This window comes from Corvus brachyrhynchos, unplaced genomic scaffold, assembly GCF_000691975.1.
Source record: "Corvus brachyrhynchos isolate BGI_N302 unplaced genomic scaffold, ASM69197v1 scaffold283, whole genome shotgun sequence".
Lineage (NCBI taxonomy): Eukaryota > Metazoa > Chordata > Aves > Passeriformes > Corvidae > Corvus > Corvus brachyrhynchos.
The window spans coordinates 2,874,168-2,892,536 of NW_008237409.1; the positions used below are offsets into that span (position 1 = coordinate 2,874,168).

Genomic DNA, 18,369 nt, shown 5'->3' on the forward strand with positions numbered 1-18,369 from the left:
TCCTGCTGCAAATCCAGTGTTGATTGAAGCTATTTTCTAAACTTTTCTAAGTCTTCTGTATCAGTGCTTTGGTTTTTTTTATTTTTTCTGTTTTTTCCTTTCTATTTTTAATGAACCTCTCAATTTCATTTCAAGGATGGAAATGGAGTAGTTCGGGGCTACTACCTGTCAGTGTTCCTGGAGCTGTCTGCTGGGTTGCCAGAGACATCCAAGTAAGCAAACCTGCAGTAAGGACAGATGGTGGGGTTTTTCTGTCAGTGTTTGCAGAGACTGCAGAGCCCTTGGGAAAAGAATGGTGAGACTTCTGTTGTCCATTGAGCTTTGAATCAGGCACAGAGATAATATTTTAAAGTTGTTACTCAGTGGCTTTCTTGAGATAAAAAAGAAGGTGGCAAAAGAACTGATAAGAGTATCTGTGTGGTAGTTTGGTCTTGGAGTTCTCTACTCCGTTTTCCTTTTCCTTTTCCTTTTCCATTTCCTTGTTTATTTAAGTGTTCAGTAAAATTGTAAGCCTGACTCACCCATTCAGCTGGGCAGGGAAGTGCAGCTCTTAAACCTGACCCACTCAGAAATTCGGACACCTTTTGGCCCTAATCCCTGTGCCTTTCCCCTGGGCAGGTATGAATACCGTGTAGAAATGGTCCATCAATCCACCAATGATCCCACCAAAAACATCATTCGGGAGTTTGCCTCTGATTTTGAAGTTGGGGAATGTTGGGGTTACAACCGATTCTTCCGCCTGGACCTGCTGGCCAACGAGGGCTACTTGAACCGACAGAACGACACCGTGATCCTCAGGTGGGGCTTCCCTGCTCTCCTTTCAAAGTATCATCACCAATCTACTGCTGAAATAGGGAATAATTAACCGGTTGAATTTAAAAGATTAGTGATGTGTTTTGCTCTAAATGGATTTCACTGTCAGCAGCTTTAAAGACGGAAATGTGCCAAAGGGAGTTGTGGAAATGTTATCTTTCTTGGAGGAGTAGCTGCTCCTGGCACTAATAAGGGTTAGAGACCTGTAGCTACCAGAATTAAAGGAAAAAAATGCTTTCTCCCTCTCTTTAGGAACAGTTGTAGTGAGCATTGGAGAACTTTGGGAATAAAGGAAGTCTGTGAGTCTCTCCTACAGAACTCACTGTGGACAGTCAGGGTGTTCAGGACACTGAGTCACAAGGACCTGTTGTCTGTTAAGTTTATTTCACCACTAGATTTTAAGTTTTAAGGTTTTTCTGCAGGGCTTTTTTGGATGGAGGAAGGGACATTTTAGAAACAAACCCCAAACCAAACAAACTCCTTCAGAAAACCCCTTTTGAATGTTCCTTTGAAGGTTCCAAGTGCGCTCACCAACCTTCTTCCAAAAGTGCCGGGATCAGCACTGGTACATTGCTCAACTGGAAGCAGCTCAGACAAGTTATATCCAGCAAATAAATAACCTAAAAGAAGTAAGTGGGATGTTTGTGAATGTAAATCACCTGTTAGAGTGTAGCTGCAAGTTAACAAAGGTGCTTGATTTGGTGATGCTGCTCCATTGTTGTCTTCTCTGTTATTTTTGTCACCTTTTAGAGGCTTGCGATTGAACTGTCCCGGACTCAGAAATCCCGAGGGGTTTCCCCTCCAGACACTCACCTCAGTCCCCAGAACGATGAGGGCACAGAGACAAGAGCAAAGAAACCTGGACAAAGCATTGAAGCACTGCTGGAGAATTTCACTGCTCCAGGATTAGCACGGGAGAACAAGGAAGAGGAGGAAGAGAAGACCCAGCAGGAAGACTTCAATGTAGGAATTCTCTGTTTCCTGCCTCTGTTTATATGTAGCTTTCTGTGATAAGGCAGCAATAGAAACAGGGGAGCTTCTGAATTGTAAATGAGGTTTATTATCCTTGCTATGGAAATAGGAGCTGACACACTTGAAAGCTGTGAGAGGTGACTCCAGAGAGATGTTCCAGAACAGAGCTTAAAAGATCCCACCACAAAAAAGTCTCCAAGTTGCAGCTGAAAAATCTGACTTGTGTTTGTTCCCAGCCTTTAATGTGCTTTGAGAGCCCCCTCACTGCTGTGTGATAGTGACACAAGGGACAGAGAGTGTCTGCTCATAGCTTTTGGGGATGCATCAAGGTGCAAGTGAATGTTTCTTTATCAAAAACCTCCTGTTTTTCCTGTAGCATGAGCTCTCAGATGGTGACCTGGATATAGATCTTGCTGGTGAAGACGAGGTGAACCACCTTGATGGCAGCAGCTCTTCAGCAAGTTCAACAGCAACCAGTAACACTGAAGAAAATGATATTGATGAAGAAACTATGTAAGTAACTTTAAATGCCTTTCAGATCATCCTGTGCCTTGTACCCAGGGTAATCATCCCAATTCCAGTGGAAACTGAGTAATTTGCTGGGGTGTGTGGGATTCCAGTGTGATTTGAGAGGTGGTTCCTATACTGGGAGCAACATGAACTGATAGAGTTAGTGCTAAACATTGAATTTTTGGTCAGCTAATTACTGTCTTTCTGATCTCTTTACTTATGTTAGTGCTGCATTCTGTCTTTGACAAGTGATAATCTGTGAAGGTTCTTTCCCAAAACACTATTAAGAAATCTGTCTCAGCACTGTAACAGAACAGAGGTCTGGTATTGGGAAGTGTTGTAGTAGTAGGAGAGTGATGATAAGGACAGGTATTTAAATTAGGGAATTCAAGGCTGAGCAGAGCTGATGTCAAATCCTGGAATCTTAATTAAAACGTGAGAATGTGCTGCAACACTTACAAATACAGGAGTTGCAGGATCAGATTTTGCAGTCTAGGTACATATGGCACTTCTGGCCTCTTGGTTAATGAGTCAGTCATTTAATTACTACACTTCATTTGTTCAGTTTGGGTAGCTTGGAACGCAGGAAATACAATTTACAGCACTTTATGTTGTTTTTTTGTGCCATAACATTTAACAAGATCTGAGGAAAGCTAACAGTTGTATTCTCCTTTTCCCACCCTGATCATCCCCGAAGGTCTGGAGAGAATGATGTGGAGTACAGCAGTACTATGGAGCTGGAAGATGGAGATCTCATGGAGGATGCAGCAGCTGCTGCTACTCCTGGAGCATCAGGTATGAAAAACGACTCCAGAATTCCCATAAAAGCGGAACGCTGCTGGATTCCTTCCCCTGCTCCTCTTGGAAGCGACTCCAAGCTGCGTGTTCTGCAGGCAGTTCTATTTTGGGAACTGCTGCATCATGTGGTTTGTACTGATTATTGCAGTGTAGCAGAAACACTTCATTGGTTCAATAAAAAAAAAAGCGGGGGGGGAATCATCTGAAGGTGCTGGTTTAAAAATGATGTCAAAGTTTGGAGGGCAGCTTTGTGTCTCTGAAATTCCTGAGAAGGAATTTTTACTGATGTCTGTGTGACCTCTGAGTGGGTGACACATTCACTTGGGGCTTAGTGCACTGCAAAACCCAAAGAATCTGGAGGGAATAAGGTAAAGAATCCTCACAAGTCAAGCAGAAATACATTTTAAATGCAACACAGAAAGGTGTTCTGGGATTTTTTGCAGCCTAGAGATGATCACAGCCCAAATTAGCCATAAGATTCTGAAAGAAACATATCTATATGGAACACAGAGATATATTATGGAATTTAGGACAAAGATGCCAGAAGCGGCATTCTCTGGAATTGGTATTTGTGCTGCTGTACAAGTCTGTTGGTGCTTGAACGACAGAACTCCCTATTTGAAAGTTCTGAAGTTCAGAGACAGACATGTTTGTCTCCTTACTCCTTTAGAGTAAGTCTAATCTTTGTCTTGATCTGTTAACAAATCTGTTTATGAAGAGATTTTTATAAAAGGTAGGAAGTGGAGCACTTCCTCCTTTCCAGTTGTTTTTATTTTACTCTTCAATTAGAAGCATATCTGATTGCTTTCAGCACCCAGAAATCCATGAAATACCGGTGTCTCCTTAAGTTTCATGGGATGCTTTCATTCCTAATCTGCTTGTGTAAGTCTTTTTATTTTTCCCAGGGAATAATGCGTGCCTGTGTCCCACACATGCCACCTTTGTGTCTCTCCTGGTCAGGCACCAGCCACAGCTACAGCAGTGCCAGTGGGAAACCCTCGCGGCGGGGAGCCAGCGCCCTGGGCTCCACAGCCAGCAGCAGTCTGCTGGATATAGATCCCTTAATTTTAATCCACTTGTTGGACCTAAAAGACAGAAATGGCATGGAAAACCTTTGGGGCCTTCAGCCACGTCCTCCTGCCTCTCTTCTGCAGAACAGAGGTAACTACACCATGCATCTGATGGTTTAATTCCAGCCTGGAAATGCTGTGGGATGACTGAAAAGCCCCTTTCCTGGAAGGGGTTGGCACTGGAAGCCAACACAAAACACAATTCTGTGCTGAGGCAGCAGCTTCACCTCTCCCTGCATACAGCTGGAGTGGCTGGAAGTACTTGGAGCACGGTGCAAACCAACAAAATAAATCCTGGAATTTAGAGGCCATTAGAACTAGAAAAATATGACTGATTGTAAGGCTGGAAAAGAAAAAAAAGAAAATGGATCAAAATGTTAGAAGCCAAAAATAGTGATGGTATTTAAATAATTGAGGAATATTTGTGGTTCAGTTGGGACTCTTGACCCGAAAACAGCAATTAACTCCATGTGCAGCAGCAGCAGAGCTGGCAGTCCTGGCACCCCTGGCTCTTCCTGGAGGTTGCTTGTTCCTCTGGTAGTGAGAAATTAAATGTATTATTGAGGTTTGATTGGATTTGGTCATGATTGACACTTATTTGAGCTGCTGGCTCACAACCATTTGGTGACTTTGTAGAACAAAAGAGAAATAATTGTCCCTTTGCTCCAAGCGATGCTTGGGTTTGCTGCCACAATGCCATTGGTGGTACTGAATTTAACTCCAACTCTTTGTTCCTTTGTCATTAGCTTTTTAAATGTTGTTACATAAACAGTCATGAATTTTCAGTGAGTGTAATCCATATTTCCAAAAGTGGAAGTCACTTCCAGAAGTACAAAAAAAAAAAAAAGGGAGCAGCACATGAACTGTGAGTCCCAGTTCTGTTTTGCTTTTGGAAAAAGCCCTGGACAAAAGGAGCTCAGGAGAGGGCACTGCACTTTGTGCTGTGCCACTCAAGCAGGTGAAGCTCTCCTGTTGTGCTGAGTTGTGTGAATCTTTAGCTACTGAACACACAGCCAAAATCACCTGGTTTGTGGAGCTTCCCTTGGGATTTGACTGTTCCCAGAGCTTACTGAAGTTGGTCAGTAAAGACAAAGCTGCTGTTCCATTTGGAGTTTGCCAGACCTCACCTCCTGAGGTGAAGGTTTCTAAGAGCCACTTGACTTTAGAGTTTGGAACAGCTGAATTTGCAGTGAAAACCAGAATTTATAACACTCCAGATAGATCCAGGTTGATCTAATTCCAGCTGAGCAACACAGAGGCTTATTCAGGTATTAGCTGCTCAACCTGATCTTCTGCTGTGAGGTAATTAAGAGAACTCCTTCCCTATTTTCAGATTTCTTTGAGTTCTCTGTGTTATGAGATGTTGGTGGTCTGAGAATCTTCTAGACACAGTCAACAAGTTTTATAAAAATTTGAGATGACCTGGCAGCCTGGCTGGCAAGGTGGTAGCTCAGGTGTCACCAGAATTCCTGCAGCAGTACTGGGAGCCTGGCTTCTCCCAGTGAGCAGGACTGGGAACCTTCTTCCACGACAGGGAACAAGCCCTGCTGTCCCAGCAGCTTGGCAGTGCTTGCAGCCTCAGTGTGGTGCTGTGCCAGGACAGAATGTGTGTCCCTCGCTTTTATAGCAGGACAAAAGGTACAATTCTTAGCTCTCCACGTTTATTTGAGAATAGTTTTCCTTACCTGCTGTGTTCTCTGCCTTTTCCTTTGGCAAAGCCTCGTCCTATTCCCTGAAGGATCGAGACCAGCGGAGGCACCAGGCCATGTGGAGGGTGCCCCCCGATCTGAAGATGCTGAAAAGACTCAAAACCCAGATGGCTGAAGTTCGAAGCAAAATGTCTGATGTGAAGAACCAGCTGTCTGAAGTGAGGAGCAGCAATGCTGGCTCAGGGGAGGGACAGCCCAGCTTCTTCTCCATCGAGCAGGGGGCCCTGGCTGCCTGTGGCACTGACAGCTGCAGCAAACTGCAGGAAATAGGGATGGAGCTCCTGACCAAGTCTTCAGTCACCAGCTGTTACATAAGGAATTGTAAGTGCATGGAGGATTTAAATCATCTTTACAGGTGGTTCATGTCCCCAGCAGTTCTTCAAACTTGGGTTCAGCTGGAGATCAGAAATGTAAACCTGCTCTGCCATTGAGTTGCTGAAACTGATTTCAGCCCTTCTCTGTAAAACACCAAAACTTCACCCCACAGCCACTGCCAAACCTGATGCAGTGACAATGTTCTGAGGTTTAACCCAGGCTCTGACTGGTCTGAGCTGGTCACTCCCTTGACTGCTCTGCATCAGGCCCATCTGGGAACTTGAGGCTGTTGCAGGGAACAAATTAAAACAGTCCAGACTTGCTGGAATCTAAAATACAAGTAAGCCAGGATTTAGGTTTGTCTATCCTTTATAATCTCATGCTGGCTGAAGGAAGCTTTCTGAAGGATGTTTCAGTGCAAGGCAGGTGAACATGACTTGTGCAGTCTTGGCCAGGCTTCCCTCCAGGCCAGGCCTTTGACAGGAAGGTGTGGCAGGATCTGTGCAGGAGTGGGAGTTAATGAAAAATGAGAATAATGTGGAGCTTCACTTACAACAAGCATAAGGCCAGGGTCCAGCAGTGCTTTGAGTGAACACTTGTCACATCTTTACACTTTTTTTGCAGCTGCCAGTAAGAAAAGCACCTCAGGCAAGCCCCTTCGCTCAGGAGCAGCCGGGAGCCTGTCCCTGAGGAGAGCCATGGACAGCGGGGACGGGAACCTGCGCCTGAAGGGGGACAGCCACCCTGCTGAGGGTACCTGGGCACTGTCACCTGGGTGGGATGGAATTGGCATCTCTTGTACTAAAGCTTTTCAAGGAGTCTTTTATTTGGCAGCTGGAGTTTCCCTTAAACTTGCACGGATCCTTTCTCCCACGGAGTGTTACTGTACCTTTGATAGCTGAGCTGGGAGGCAGCACCTCACATTCACTTACCAGAACATAAATAGATGTGTTATGTTCTGGTGTCTCAGCAAATACTTCAGGAGTGAACTTGACAGTGAAAATCCCGGATCAAACAGCACTGAGCCAGGTTTAAATTGTGATTTAGCTTAGAGGGAACTCAAGGAAACTCCAGTAAGAATTTTATGGTAGTGCTGCTCCTGAGTTGCACGATGCCCTTCCCTTAGTGCAAGCACAAGAAAACCTCTACCACAGAAATTGGAATTTTGCCTCTCTCCAGCACTTAGGGAAGGAGGGGAGGGTCATGTGGGTCACATTTGTGCTCTCTCTGCTCAGGAGGCCTGGGGAGCTCCAAGCTGAGTGCTCGGCCCCACGCTCGGGCCCTGGCTGGCCCCGGGGCTGCCGAGGCGCTGCCAAAGCAGGAGGAGAGACCCTGTGAGGGATCAGATTCTGAGCTGGGAGCTTCTGGCTTGAATGGCTTGGCTGCTGTAGAGAAGAACAGAAAAGTTGGTGCTCTGGGGTAAGGGTTTCTTCATTTTTCCTCTTATCTCCTCCCCCACCTTCCCTTGGTCTACAAAAATGCCACAATCTCCTAAAACCAGGTGCTTGCAGCATGAAAGAAAAATTACTTTGAAGTTTACTTGGTTGATGCTGTTCCCTCTGGACAGCAATTTTTGGGTTTATAACTAGGTTACAAGTTGTCTTTTTTCCTTTTTCCTTTTTTTTTTCCATTTTTCTCTTTTTTTGATCAGCTCTGGCTGGAGTTTGACACTTGGAATTGAAAGGCAGTCCAGGTCTGTTTTCCCACTTACCCTCTAACTGAAATTTAATCACTTTTGATTTCCTCATTTAAGATGATGCTTTTTGCTCTTAACTCGATTTTTCAGCTGTTTCATGATAATTCTCTGTTGGCCAGCTAAGCAAAGAGCAATGGAGTTTTCAGGTTATTCTTTCTAAATAAGTAGAGTCACCTTTTTTGGGAAAATATTCAAACTTTTCAAGGTTTTTCGATTGATTTAGAAATATTAAAATGCTAAAAAAAAAAAGCTGGAAGTTTAAGTGGGTGTGTAGGAGACTTAAATAAGGAGTAAAACTCAATGTGGTGCTAAAAGGCTTTGTTTCCACCACTGAGTTAAGGCTGAATTTCTAACGTGGGGTTTTGTATTTCTCCCCAAGTTCAAACTCCAAGGGATGTCGGATGGAAGGAGCCCAGTCTGGTGGCCTGGAGAGCAGCTCTGAGCCCGGGGAGCTGCAGGGGATGGGCTCTGAAGGTGCCTCTGCAGGACCAGAGGAAGGTAAATTGGACGTTGTGGGGGGCAGGTGCAGCGTGGCCGCGCTCCGGGCGCTGCTGCTCCGCCTCTGGAGCGGGAAAGAACGAGAGAAAACCACCCCCAAAAGCTGCTTCCATGGCTGCTGAACTTTGCTGTAATTTGGCAGCTGGAGCAATAAATCTGAGTGAGGAGAGAAGAGCTCGGTGTGGCTGCTGTCGGGGCAGGATCGGGGCTGTCACGTGGGGCCATCACTCTCTGGACAGGCAGCTGCTTTTTGTACCTTGAGACAGCTCCAGGTCTCTGCTTTGCTGTTCAGTGGAGTGGCCTTGAGAAGAATTTCTTACCTAATTAAAATAGCAGTCAGTGACCTTGGCTTGTAATTCTGCTGCCTTCAGGGACAACCCCCCGTGGTAACTTTCTCCACAGCCACACGAGAGCCTCTCCAGCACCTCATTCATGCTGGGTGTTGTACATAATCCAGTTTCCTTAGAGACTTGAAGGAAAGTTTTCCTCCTCCCTTCCTGCATCCTTTCCATGCTGGAAAAAAATAACACTGCTTTTTTTTTTTTTTTTTTTTTCCTTCTGAAAGTCCACACAGAGTTTTTCTTATCTTGCTAAAACTCTCCTGCCTTCCACCCCTGCACTAATTTGAATTTCAATGACTGGATTGTAGCGCAAAGCCTATATTAAGGTGCCAGCATCCATCTCGAGCTGCAGTGTGCAATATTGTGTGGGAGTTGGCATTTACAGAAGGTCTCTCAGTGACAAAACTGAATTTCTGCTCTTAGTCACTGCAGCGTGATCATGATGTGCTCCTGCAGTTCTGCTCTCAGAGCAGGGAGCCCAATAGGAAAACGCTTTAGAAACTGAAATACTTCATTGTTAAAAACCCCAGGAAGCAAATATTACAATTTTTTTCCCTTCAGAGGAAAAACTACAGTAGAGTTGGCCCCTCACTTTGCTTTTTCTTAGCAATGAGTATCAGCTCTTAAGAGGCTGAGCCAAGCAGACCCTGTGTTGTCCATGGAGAGTTCTGGCTGCCCAGTGCCCACCCAGGGTCACCACCTGGAGACACCAACAGCTCTGGTTCTGCTTTGGAGGGGAAATTTGTTGTGTGAGACTCAAATACACTATTGCTGCTTGAAGGCTCTGGTAGGTCCATCTACCCCCCAGGTTGTGCTGCCTTTTAGCTCCTAGAAAAGCAACTTTTATTGTCTGTCCCAGTTGCTGAGTAGACTGAGCAGCTCAGCTGGTGGCATACAGGACAAATCCAGTTGTGTTCAGGGCTGGTACCCAGTGCTCTGCCAGACCCCTGAGTGCTTGGAAAGTGCTCCTTCCCTCAGTTCTCCTGATATCAAATCCCAAGAGCTGGCAGGAACTCTTCCATGGGACAAAGTCAGACGTTTCAGCTGTGCAGATCCTGCTGCCTCATTTTGCCCTGGGTGCCTCTGGTTTCTCTTGCAGCTGGGGTGTGTCAGAAGCACGTCCTTCACCTCCTGCCAGGGATGAGCAGTGACAGCGACATCGAATGTGACACGGAAAACGAGGAGCAGGAAGATGCCACCTCTCCCTCAGAGGTGTTCAACCAGGCCTTCTCTGTCCAGCCCCCCAGCGAAGGTAGAGCTGATAGAGCCTCTCTTCCCAAACATTCCCAGTCTTCCCAGAGCTCCTTGGGTACAGATCCCTGGGAGGGGCTGTGGAGGTGTTCAAGCTCAAGAAACTGCCAGTAAGATTTGGAACTCTTCTCTTGGGATCCCAATTAAAACAGCTCAAAACAGGAGAGGGAAACACTTGCTAGCCTTGAGAAGTCAGTTTAGGTGAGTCTCCTGGGAAGGGTTGGAAAACCCATAGCTCCAGTTCCCAGTTGGAACTCCCTGTATGCCAGGATTGGCACTCTAAGTAGGCTAATTCCAGGGAGGTAACCACTGCCTTAGACATGGATTTGCATCTTAATTGGCAGGAATGTGCTTCCAGCAGTTCAGAGGAGCTTCAGAAAGTCCTCTGGTTAAGCTTTCACTTCCAGTCCAATGGATCAAAGCCGTGAGGCCATGGGGGTGAAGTGTTGGCCTGAGTGAGGGGAGGGAGCATTCCCTGGCTGTTCCAGTGCTAACTGGTGAGGGTGACTGGGTTTTTCTGGTGTTGTTTTCACCCTCAGAGCACTCCTCGGTGTTACCAGATGGGGATCAAGCCAATTCTGACGATCCCAGCTTTGTTCCTGGAGAGGACAGCACCAGGTAACTGGGAAGGTTCTCCTTGGCCAGCCCTGGGGCTGCACCTTCCCTGTGCTGCTCCAGGAGCTGCAGCCACGGAGCCACTGCTCATCCTGTGTCAGGATCCTGAGCTCCCTCCGGCTCTGAGGCAGTCTGGGAGGAGGGAGGGAGGGTTGAGCTCTGAACACTTCCATAATCAGTACAAAACTGAGTGGGTTGAAGTAGCTGGCATAAAATTTTAACTCGTAAGATTGTGTTTGAAGCCTTAAAACTGCTCCAGCAGGAGCGTTTTCAGTTCAAACTGACTTTGTTTGGAGCAGGTAGAGCATGGGCTTGAGGCCTGAAGACCCACGGCTGCATCCCTGGGGAGAGGGCTGTGCATTCCCTGGAGCTGAGCCCGAGGCCGCTGTCCCTGGCTGCCTGGTTCTTCTGCCATTGTCTTAACCCTGTCCTGGGGCACAACGACCTTTGCAGGCCCAGCACTGAAGGGTGCACTCGTGCTCCACCAGCCTCAGCTGCTCTGAGGAGTGGTGGGGAAGGTGCTGAGCCCCGTCCCCGGGGGGGGGCATGAGTGTCCTGCTGTGCTGCTGGAATGAGTGTGTGACTGTCCTTGGGAATGCTGGGGGAAAACAGCCACCACTCCAGTTGTTTTCCCCAGTTGGTGACGTGGACCAACCACAGCCATTGCCAAACTCTTTGTTCGTTGCATTTTGAGCTGCTGAAATCCTTGTGAAGCTCCTCTGGGAGCTGATGCCTGGTTAGTGACAAAGCATGAGCCCGGTGTTGTCCTCGTGTGGCTGCCTGTGCCCTGTGTCCGTGTGAATGTGCTCTACAACTCCTAGTTTAAAACTGTTTGCACTTTGTTAATAAAATGAATGTTGAAATCTTCAGTCTTAGGTGTTTGTGTGTGGATAAGTAAAAGGGTGGAGGCTGTCAGGGTCAGCTCCACTTGCTGCACTGCCTGGCTGCTCATGGAGGGACTTTTTCCTGCCATCCACCTGTCACTTTTTTCCTTAATTATTCAGTGAGAAGCACTTAAACCCCCTCTGGGATTCCGTTTGTAGAAGCCAGAGGAAATGCTTAAATCTCGATTCAAACAGGAATTGAGAAGGATGCGGAGTTTTTCCCCAAAGTTGATTTATGTTTCTCAGCGGCAGAGGAAGCAGAGCCTGTTCCAGTGCTGAGCCTGCTGGGGGCCAGGGCCAGGCCCCACACCCTGGAGGTGCCTTGTGCGTGTTTGGGGCTGTGTGGTGATTACTGCACACAGCTTAATTAGGTTAATCATGGCGCTCTGCCTCTTCAGCACTTGCAGCTGCTTTACTCTCAATGAGAGGCCCAAGCTGAAGGAAATGACTGCTGAGGCACAGGGGCTGCACTCGGGGCCGTGTCCAGCTGTTGGAGGGGCAAGGGGGGAGCTGTTGATTTGCTCACCTTATGGACAACTTCTTTAGAGTTGGTTTGTGAAGAACAGGGGTGAAAAGAGGCTTGAAGACATTGATCTCCTTGGGCTATGCTGTAACAGCCCCTCCCTTTTGGGCTGTGAAACAGCAGAGCTGGGCCACACTGGGTCCTGGGCAACCACATGGAAGCCAGAGCTCAACAGAGTAATTCCACGTCCATATCCCACAACGGAAACCCCCTTTCAGCACAGTAAAGGCACAGCTGCTCGCTGCCTTTGTTAGCTCTTAAATAACCAGGCTATCTGGAGTATGGTTTAAATTACTGTTTTATTAAGATATTGGTAAAACTCCAACAGTTTTTCCTGTATAAACAGCTTTCATAAATAAAATATGGATGACTAATACATGGTTAGAACTAAACTCGCGGGTGAACTGTAGAACAAGATTGCAAATGGAAAAGTCCCAACACTGGTACATGATTCAGCTTGAATTTATTCACTTGATAAAGAACATGTTTCATGAACAAGGTACTACAGAAAGGTCAGCAGGAGCACCCAGGAGCTGAGACGCGCCTGGCTGGCCACGAGCAGCAGCACTCGGGGTGAGCTCAGCCACCTCCCCTGGTTTCGTCCCGAGGTGTCTTCCAGAGGGAAGGAGAGGAAAAAGCGGACACGACAAGGGTTGTATGAGACCCTGACAGGTGGGGGTTGTTTTTCTTTAGCTTTAACGCTGGCAAGGGCAGTGCCATGGCTGGGGTGCCAGGGCTGGAGCGGGGCACGGACATTGGAATCAGAAGTCGTGTTAATGCTTCCTTATTATTGCACATGATACAAGGGTAGAAAGTTTTGTTCCTGTTGCAAAGAGGATGTGAATTAAAGAAAGATTGCCCTAAATTACAGACATGAACAAAGCTGCAGTATCCCCTTGGATGGCTTTGTTTATGTGACTAAGTGCTGAGTGACGAAATTGTGCTAAAACAGCCCCTAATTTAGACCAATCTTTCTCATTTTGCTTTATTCCTGCAGAATCTTGGGGTCGGGAGGATTTGGTGAGGAGAGAGTGGACCTGAACTACAGCAGCCATGTCTATGCACACAACTCGTTGTGCCTCATCTGCCCATGGGACAACTGACACACAGTGCTCCGAAAACAGGCGGAGTTTCTAGGATGCTGCACCACCAGCAACGTGGTGTAAGTTAAAGTCTGCTTGGCCATTGTCCTTCGGCGCCGCGGCGCCACCGAACCCAACAGCTCAGCTACGGAACGGTTCTCACTCGCAAGGACAATGGATGGCACTTCTAGGTAAAGAAAAGTTCCACACGTGCGTTTCCACCCACCTCTAGTGCAAATGGAATGGGTTAAGAGCTCCCTGCTCTGGTGCTATTCTGCTCTCTGCACCGCACACATTCCTCAGAGCTGGGACAGCACAGCGGCCCCTCCCGCACGGGAGCCCCGCGGTGCTCACAGTGAAGAGCTTCCGAGCGAGTTTTGAGCAGCTCCAGGCAAACCAGCCCTGAGCCCCTTCCTCAAAACCACCACAACTGAAACAGAACAAAAATAAAGTCATGTTGTCACTGCTACCTCCTGGTTCTGCAACCACGGTCACCGCGTCGACCGAGAGGGATGCGGGGTTGTGTGAACGCGGAAAAGGGATACTTCAGCTCTTTATTGGAAAGATTCGTTGTACAAATTTTCACCACCACTAAGATACACGATAAAAATACAAAACACAGGTCACAGACTGAATCTCAGTATCAACAGTTAATAAATACAATGAGATACTTCTCTATTAGCCTAATATTTTACACTGTCACCAGATAGACGATCAAGGTACGAGATACAGAACACTTAGATACCGTTAGAGAGGGATTATTGCTTACGTCAGCAAGCAGCAGATAAGGGCACAGGAGTTTGAACTGAAGGAACTACTTCCTATCACCAGTGGCATTAAGAGAAAACACTGCATTTCACAAGCACTGCTTTTTGTCTAGTGTGTAGAATCAAGAGCAGCATAATCAGACCAATAACCACTACTTTTAATATTATAGAACTTTAAAGGACTTACCTTACAAATGGTTCCTATCTACTCTATAAATATGCAGTTAGTGAAGAAATGAACACTTGCTCTATCTATACAATGGTTTTACCTGACCACACTGCAACTACGATGGTGGATTTTTTTTCTCCTAGCAAGATAAATGGGATGAGTCGCAGAATTACCATTTATGAATCCACACCTAAAAAAGCTAGATCCTTCCCAAAACAGCACACATGCAGTCCAGTGCTCTTCAACTGCTCCTGCAGACTGGGAAGAAGTTTTATCATCCGTGACGGGTTTGCATTCTAATTTACTCACGTCAAGAATTGCACTTACACCACCTTTCTCTCCGGAATACGACAGTCAGCTAAAGATGGACTTTCAATGAGTCATTATTACTGTGAATAATTTAAAACAAAGGCACCACAGAGATGCCCCAGGGTTGCATATTTTACCATTTCATGGTTTCTCAAATTTCCTCGGTAAATCTGACTTGGAACAGAAGCTGCAGCTAAAGAGAACGTTGACAACAGCTAAGGCAGAATAAGATGGCAGATAAGAGCCAATGATCCCGTAAGATTAAAACAAAGTCTGAAAAAGATCAAAGGAATCTAAAGCCACACTCCAACTCCTGGTTGCTCACAAAGCCTTTTGCTGTTCATCAGATTGCTTTTAAAATAGTGCATCAAAGAGAGAAGCAGCGGAAATTGGCAGAATTCAAGCCTCGCCATCTCGTCCTGTAGAATAATTTTCTTGACTACTTAATATTAAAATACTTTGCAAATTCTAGCTAAACACTAATACTGCTATTGTTACTGCTAAAATGATATGAATTGTTCACTAAGTGCCTATGAAGACTTACTTTATTCATACTCCTCCCAATGCATCCCTGTGACAAAGGGTAGTAACAGGATCTGGACTTAGTGGAGCTGATGGGAATCGGGCTCTTTATTTATGTCCCAATTAGCGGCTCCCCTGAGGTTGTGCCCTCCCCTCGGGAGCGGGGAGGGGCTGGTGGCCGCTGCTTATGCAAAGAAGGGCAGCTGAGTTCCTCCCTGGCCCTCCTGGACCCGGGGGAGCCAGAGCAGAGCCCTGCCCGGGCAGGGAATTCCACCCTCTCCGCTGAAGGCCCAGCGCAGCCCCTGCTCTGCTGCATCCTCGGCCTTTCCATCCTCTTTGGATTGCTTCAGCATCCATCCCTACACACCCCGAACACACCCCATGGCAGCCGTGGTGCTGCATCCTTCCTGCTGCCATTGGATGTGAAATGCTGCCTTTGCCACCTGGGAATCCTCACCAGAACCACACAGCTCATCCAACAGCTCCTGATCTCTGCTGGGACGGGTGCAGGGACAGAGGGTGGGACTGGACACCTCCACGGGTTGGGTTCTCTTAAGACCTGAGATGAAGTTAAGGTGGGAAGAGGTTGGCTCAAAGCATTAAGCACAATCATGTTCAACTCATTGAGAACAATTTCCTAAACTGAGAAATGAGAAAAATGCCACTAAAAGCACCAGAAAGAAAAGAAATTCCCTACACTGCACCTCCAGCCATAGGAATTAATTTTTTTTTTTAAACTGCAAGAAAAATTTTCTTCATACTCCGCATTTTATATTACATGAAAAAAAAAAAAAAGGTAAATTATGAGTCTGTACCTCGATGGGAGTCTGAGACCAGAGCAGCAGGAGCTTAGTGTGTCCATTCCTAAGGTACCTGGTAAACCCTGTATGGCTTTTAGTCATCTACCTGCAAAAGTGGATGCAATTTTCTAATTCATCTTAACGCTCACCTGGAATAAACAGAAAGCAGAACACAAAAAGAAAAACAAAAAACCGAAAAACCCCACACCTCGACTCTATGGAAACTTCCCCCCGCTCTAAAAAAATTTGGCAGTTCTAACCCAGATCGTTCTTTGAGTATTGCTCCACAGACATTTCTCAGGCAGGTGCAACCTTCTGCGTGTTTAGGGGCCGTGCCCTGGCGTTGTCTGTCCACGTGCAGCGGCTGCTGGGCTCTCCCTGCTGGATGTGGCTGGACACTCGTGTGTGCGGGTGGTCGGGCGGCTGCGGCATTGCTCGGGGTGGCACCACCACCAAACTTTATTAAAAATTGAAACAACTACATTGGTTAATTCCTAGATCTATTTACACAGGGGTTGAGCTTGGCAGGGGACTGGAGTACAGTTCGGAAATGCCCACCTCTTTTTTTTCGCTTTCTGATGATGCCAGTTTTATTTTGGGAATGTCTACTTTGGGAGTCTGACAGGGGAACACGAGGGGGTGGTTACATTTTACAGCATTGATGAAGGTGTGGGTCTGGTATACAACGACTTTGTCTTCGCATCAAACACTCGCTGTAAGAGTCGTGGCTGGGCGGCCTCCGCCACGGCGAGGGTCGGGCCAACGCCCTCCTGCTCCTGCGGCCCCGGGCAGGGAAGGCCAGGCTGGATCCTTCTCCCTGGGAAGGCTCGTGAGCCGAGAGCGGCGTGTGAAACTTTGGTTTGAGCCTGGCTCCTCGCCGCCTCTTCCCGTTGCAGAGCCGGAAGTGAGGGAACGCAGCTCGTTTTCCCAAGGATTTGAACAGTTCATCTTCCAGCCCAAAGAAGACGGGGGATAAACCCCTGACCCTGTAGATGCCCTGCCCTGCAGCACCCGAGCTCAGAGGGGCCTCGTCCTCCCTGGGATCGCTCTGTCCGCAGCCCGAGGACGCGCTGAGCTCCGGGGACTCGCTCTTCACCGGGGAGCTGCTGATCGAATCCGCACTCTTTGGTATGCCAGGACTAAACACTTGGACTGGTGGCAGACATTTGGCACTCTGAGGTGTACTAGTTTCTGTTTTTGTCAGGTCTAAATAGCCTTGATCATCCAAGGGGTTAACGCTGGACCCTATGCTTAAGCTAGTTCTGTCGGTGAAGGAATCCACTCGTCCTTCATAGCCTAAATCTGCAGGTGCTGAGCACTGGTGCTGGGGCCACGGCCGTTTGCAGTCTCCATGGTTCTCCTTGTCTTCCCCATTGTCTTCTTGCCCACCTTGGAAAGAGTTCTCTGTCCAGTCCGACTCCTCGCTGACCGCGACCGCCGCGTTCATGTCCCTGAGAAACACCACAATGACGGTGATGTTGTCGCTGGAGCCGGCATCCCGAGCAGATGCCACCAATTTATGTGCTACCATGCTGCTGTCACCATTATTCTCCTTCAGATGGTCAGCCACCACTTTGACTGCCTCATCGGGGTTGACTGTGTCATAGAAGCCGTCGCAGGCCAGAATGAGGTAGTCTTCAGAGCCATCCAGCACCGTGGAGGCAGAGTCTGCGTCCCCACAGATGTATGGCTTGTGCTCAGCATCCCCTGTGGAAAAGCAGCAGAGAAACACAACTGTGGGTTTGCAGCCACAGCTTCCATCAGCCCTTTATTAACTCAGTGTGGAGCCAATGACTCTTACCCCAAGTTAAAGCAATTATGTGGGAATTATTCCCTTAGACTGTAGGGGGAAAAATTGAGGTTATTGCTCATAGGTCTATCTTCAGCTGTATTTCAAATTTTGATGACTAGAAAATAAAAATTTTATAGTTAAAAAGCAAAGAAAGTCTCAAAAAGGAATGGAAGCCCACTCACCAATAGCTCTGGAGACAGAGAGGCTCCCGTTCACCCTCCAGGCTCCAAACCAGACCACGCAGCCACCCAGGGCCTCGATGCGCTTCTTCTCATCCTGAACAGCAACACAAGAGAGGTTTGGACAGAGCAGTTAGAGCTGCATCACACACTCAACTCTCCTGTAAGTACTTGGTTTTTCACAGACACAGCAGGCCCCATGAGACAAAGGATTTGCATTGTTTGGATTTACAGATCCAAACAAAGCAGGCTAAGTGGAACACACACTGCTGCTCCAAGAGATCCTGGCATGGCAGCACTCCCCCAAAGCTGGTACCTGTGGTGTCACTGCCCAGGAGTGTTTAGGCAGGCCATTCTCACCTCTCGATCTGGTTTGTGAGGTTTCATCAGTTCCACAGCTTGGCCTCTCCTCACGAGCATGACCTGGGAGTCCCCAAGCCAAGCCACATGCAGCATATTCCCTCGGATGAAAGTCACCACCCCGGTGGTTCCACAGCGCAGACTCTGGAAAAAATACATTTCCATTTCAAAGCATTTTCTTACTTAACTCAGGGACAGAACATGTTGAAACTGCAGCACAGAGCCTATTCCCAGGGAGGAACAGGCAGTGCTATCCCTACGGCTACGACTGCTCAATAACAGCCCCTTGGAGCCAACCTGGCTGAGCACGAATTTTCCCCATGACATCCCTGCATGGGACCCACCTGCCAGGAGCTGGGCACTGCTGGGACTGCTCTGGCTGCCTCCTGCCCCT

The 18,369-nt window shown here is 47.5% G+C and overlaps 2 protein-coding genes across 2 annotated transcripts in view; one reads left to right on the plus strand and one right to left on the minus strand.

Annotated features, from left to right (window-relative positions):
* The window catches only part of TRIM37 (tripartite motif containing 37), a 19,964-nt gene extending 8,507 nt beyond the window's left edge, over positions 1–11,457 (plus strand). The window contains exons 11-24 of the mRNA XM_017730977.1: positions 136–212; positions 619–798; positions 1,328–1,442; positions 1,564–1,776; positions 2,162–2,298; positions 2,993–3,090; positions 4,054–4,254; positions 5,882–6,193; positions 6,812–6,940; positions 7,423–7,606; positions 8,263–8,381; positions 9,822–9,974; positions 10,513–10,591; positions 10,888–11,457. Coding sequence (XP_017586466.1) covers positions 136–212; positions 619–798; positions 1,328–1,442; positions 1,564–1,776; positions 2,162–2,298; positions 2,993–3,090; positions 4,054–4,254; positions 5,882–6,193; positions 6,812–6,940; positions 7,423–7,606; positions 8,263–8,381; positions 9,822–9,974; positions 10,513–10,591; positions 10,888–10,891 — 2,001 coding nt within the window. The 3' untranslated portion in view covers positions 10,892–11,457. The remainder of the gene's footprint in view (positions 1–135; positions 213–618; positions 799–1,327; positions 1,443–1,563; positions 1,777–2,161; positions 2,299–2,992; positions 3,091–4,053; positions 4,255–5,881; positions 6,194–6,811; positions 6,941–7,422; positions 7,607–8,262; positions 8,382–9,821; positions 9,975–10,512; positions 10,592–10,887) is intronic.
* Positions 11,458–12,275: 818 nt separating this feature from the next.
* PPM1E (protein phosphatase, Mg2+/Mn2+ dependent 1E) overlaps positions 12,276–18,369 on the minus strand; it is a 29,114-nt gene continuing 23,020 nt past the window's right edge. Inside the window, exons 6-7 of the mRNA XM_017730978.1 lie at positions 17,619–17,712; positions 12,276–17,351 (exon numbers count right to left, since the gene is read on the minus strand). Coding sequence (XP_017586467.1) covers positions 16,288–17,351; positions 17,619–17,712 — 1,158 coding nt within the window. The 3' untranslated portion in view covers positions 12,276–16,287. The remainder of the gene's footprint in view (positions 17,352–17,618; positions 17,713–18,369) is intronic.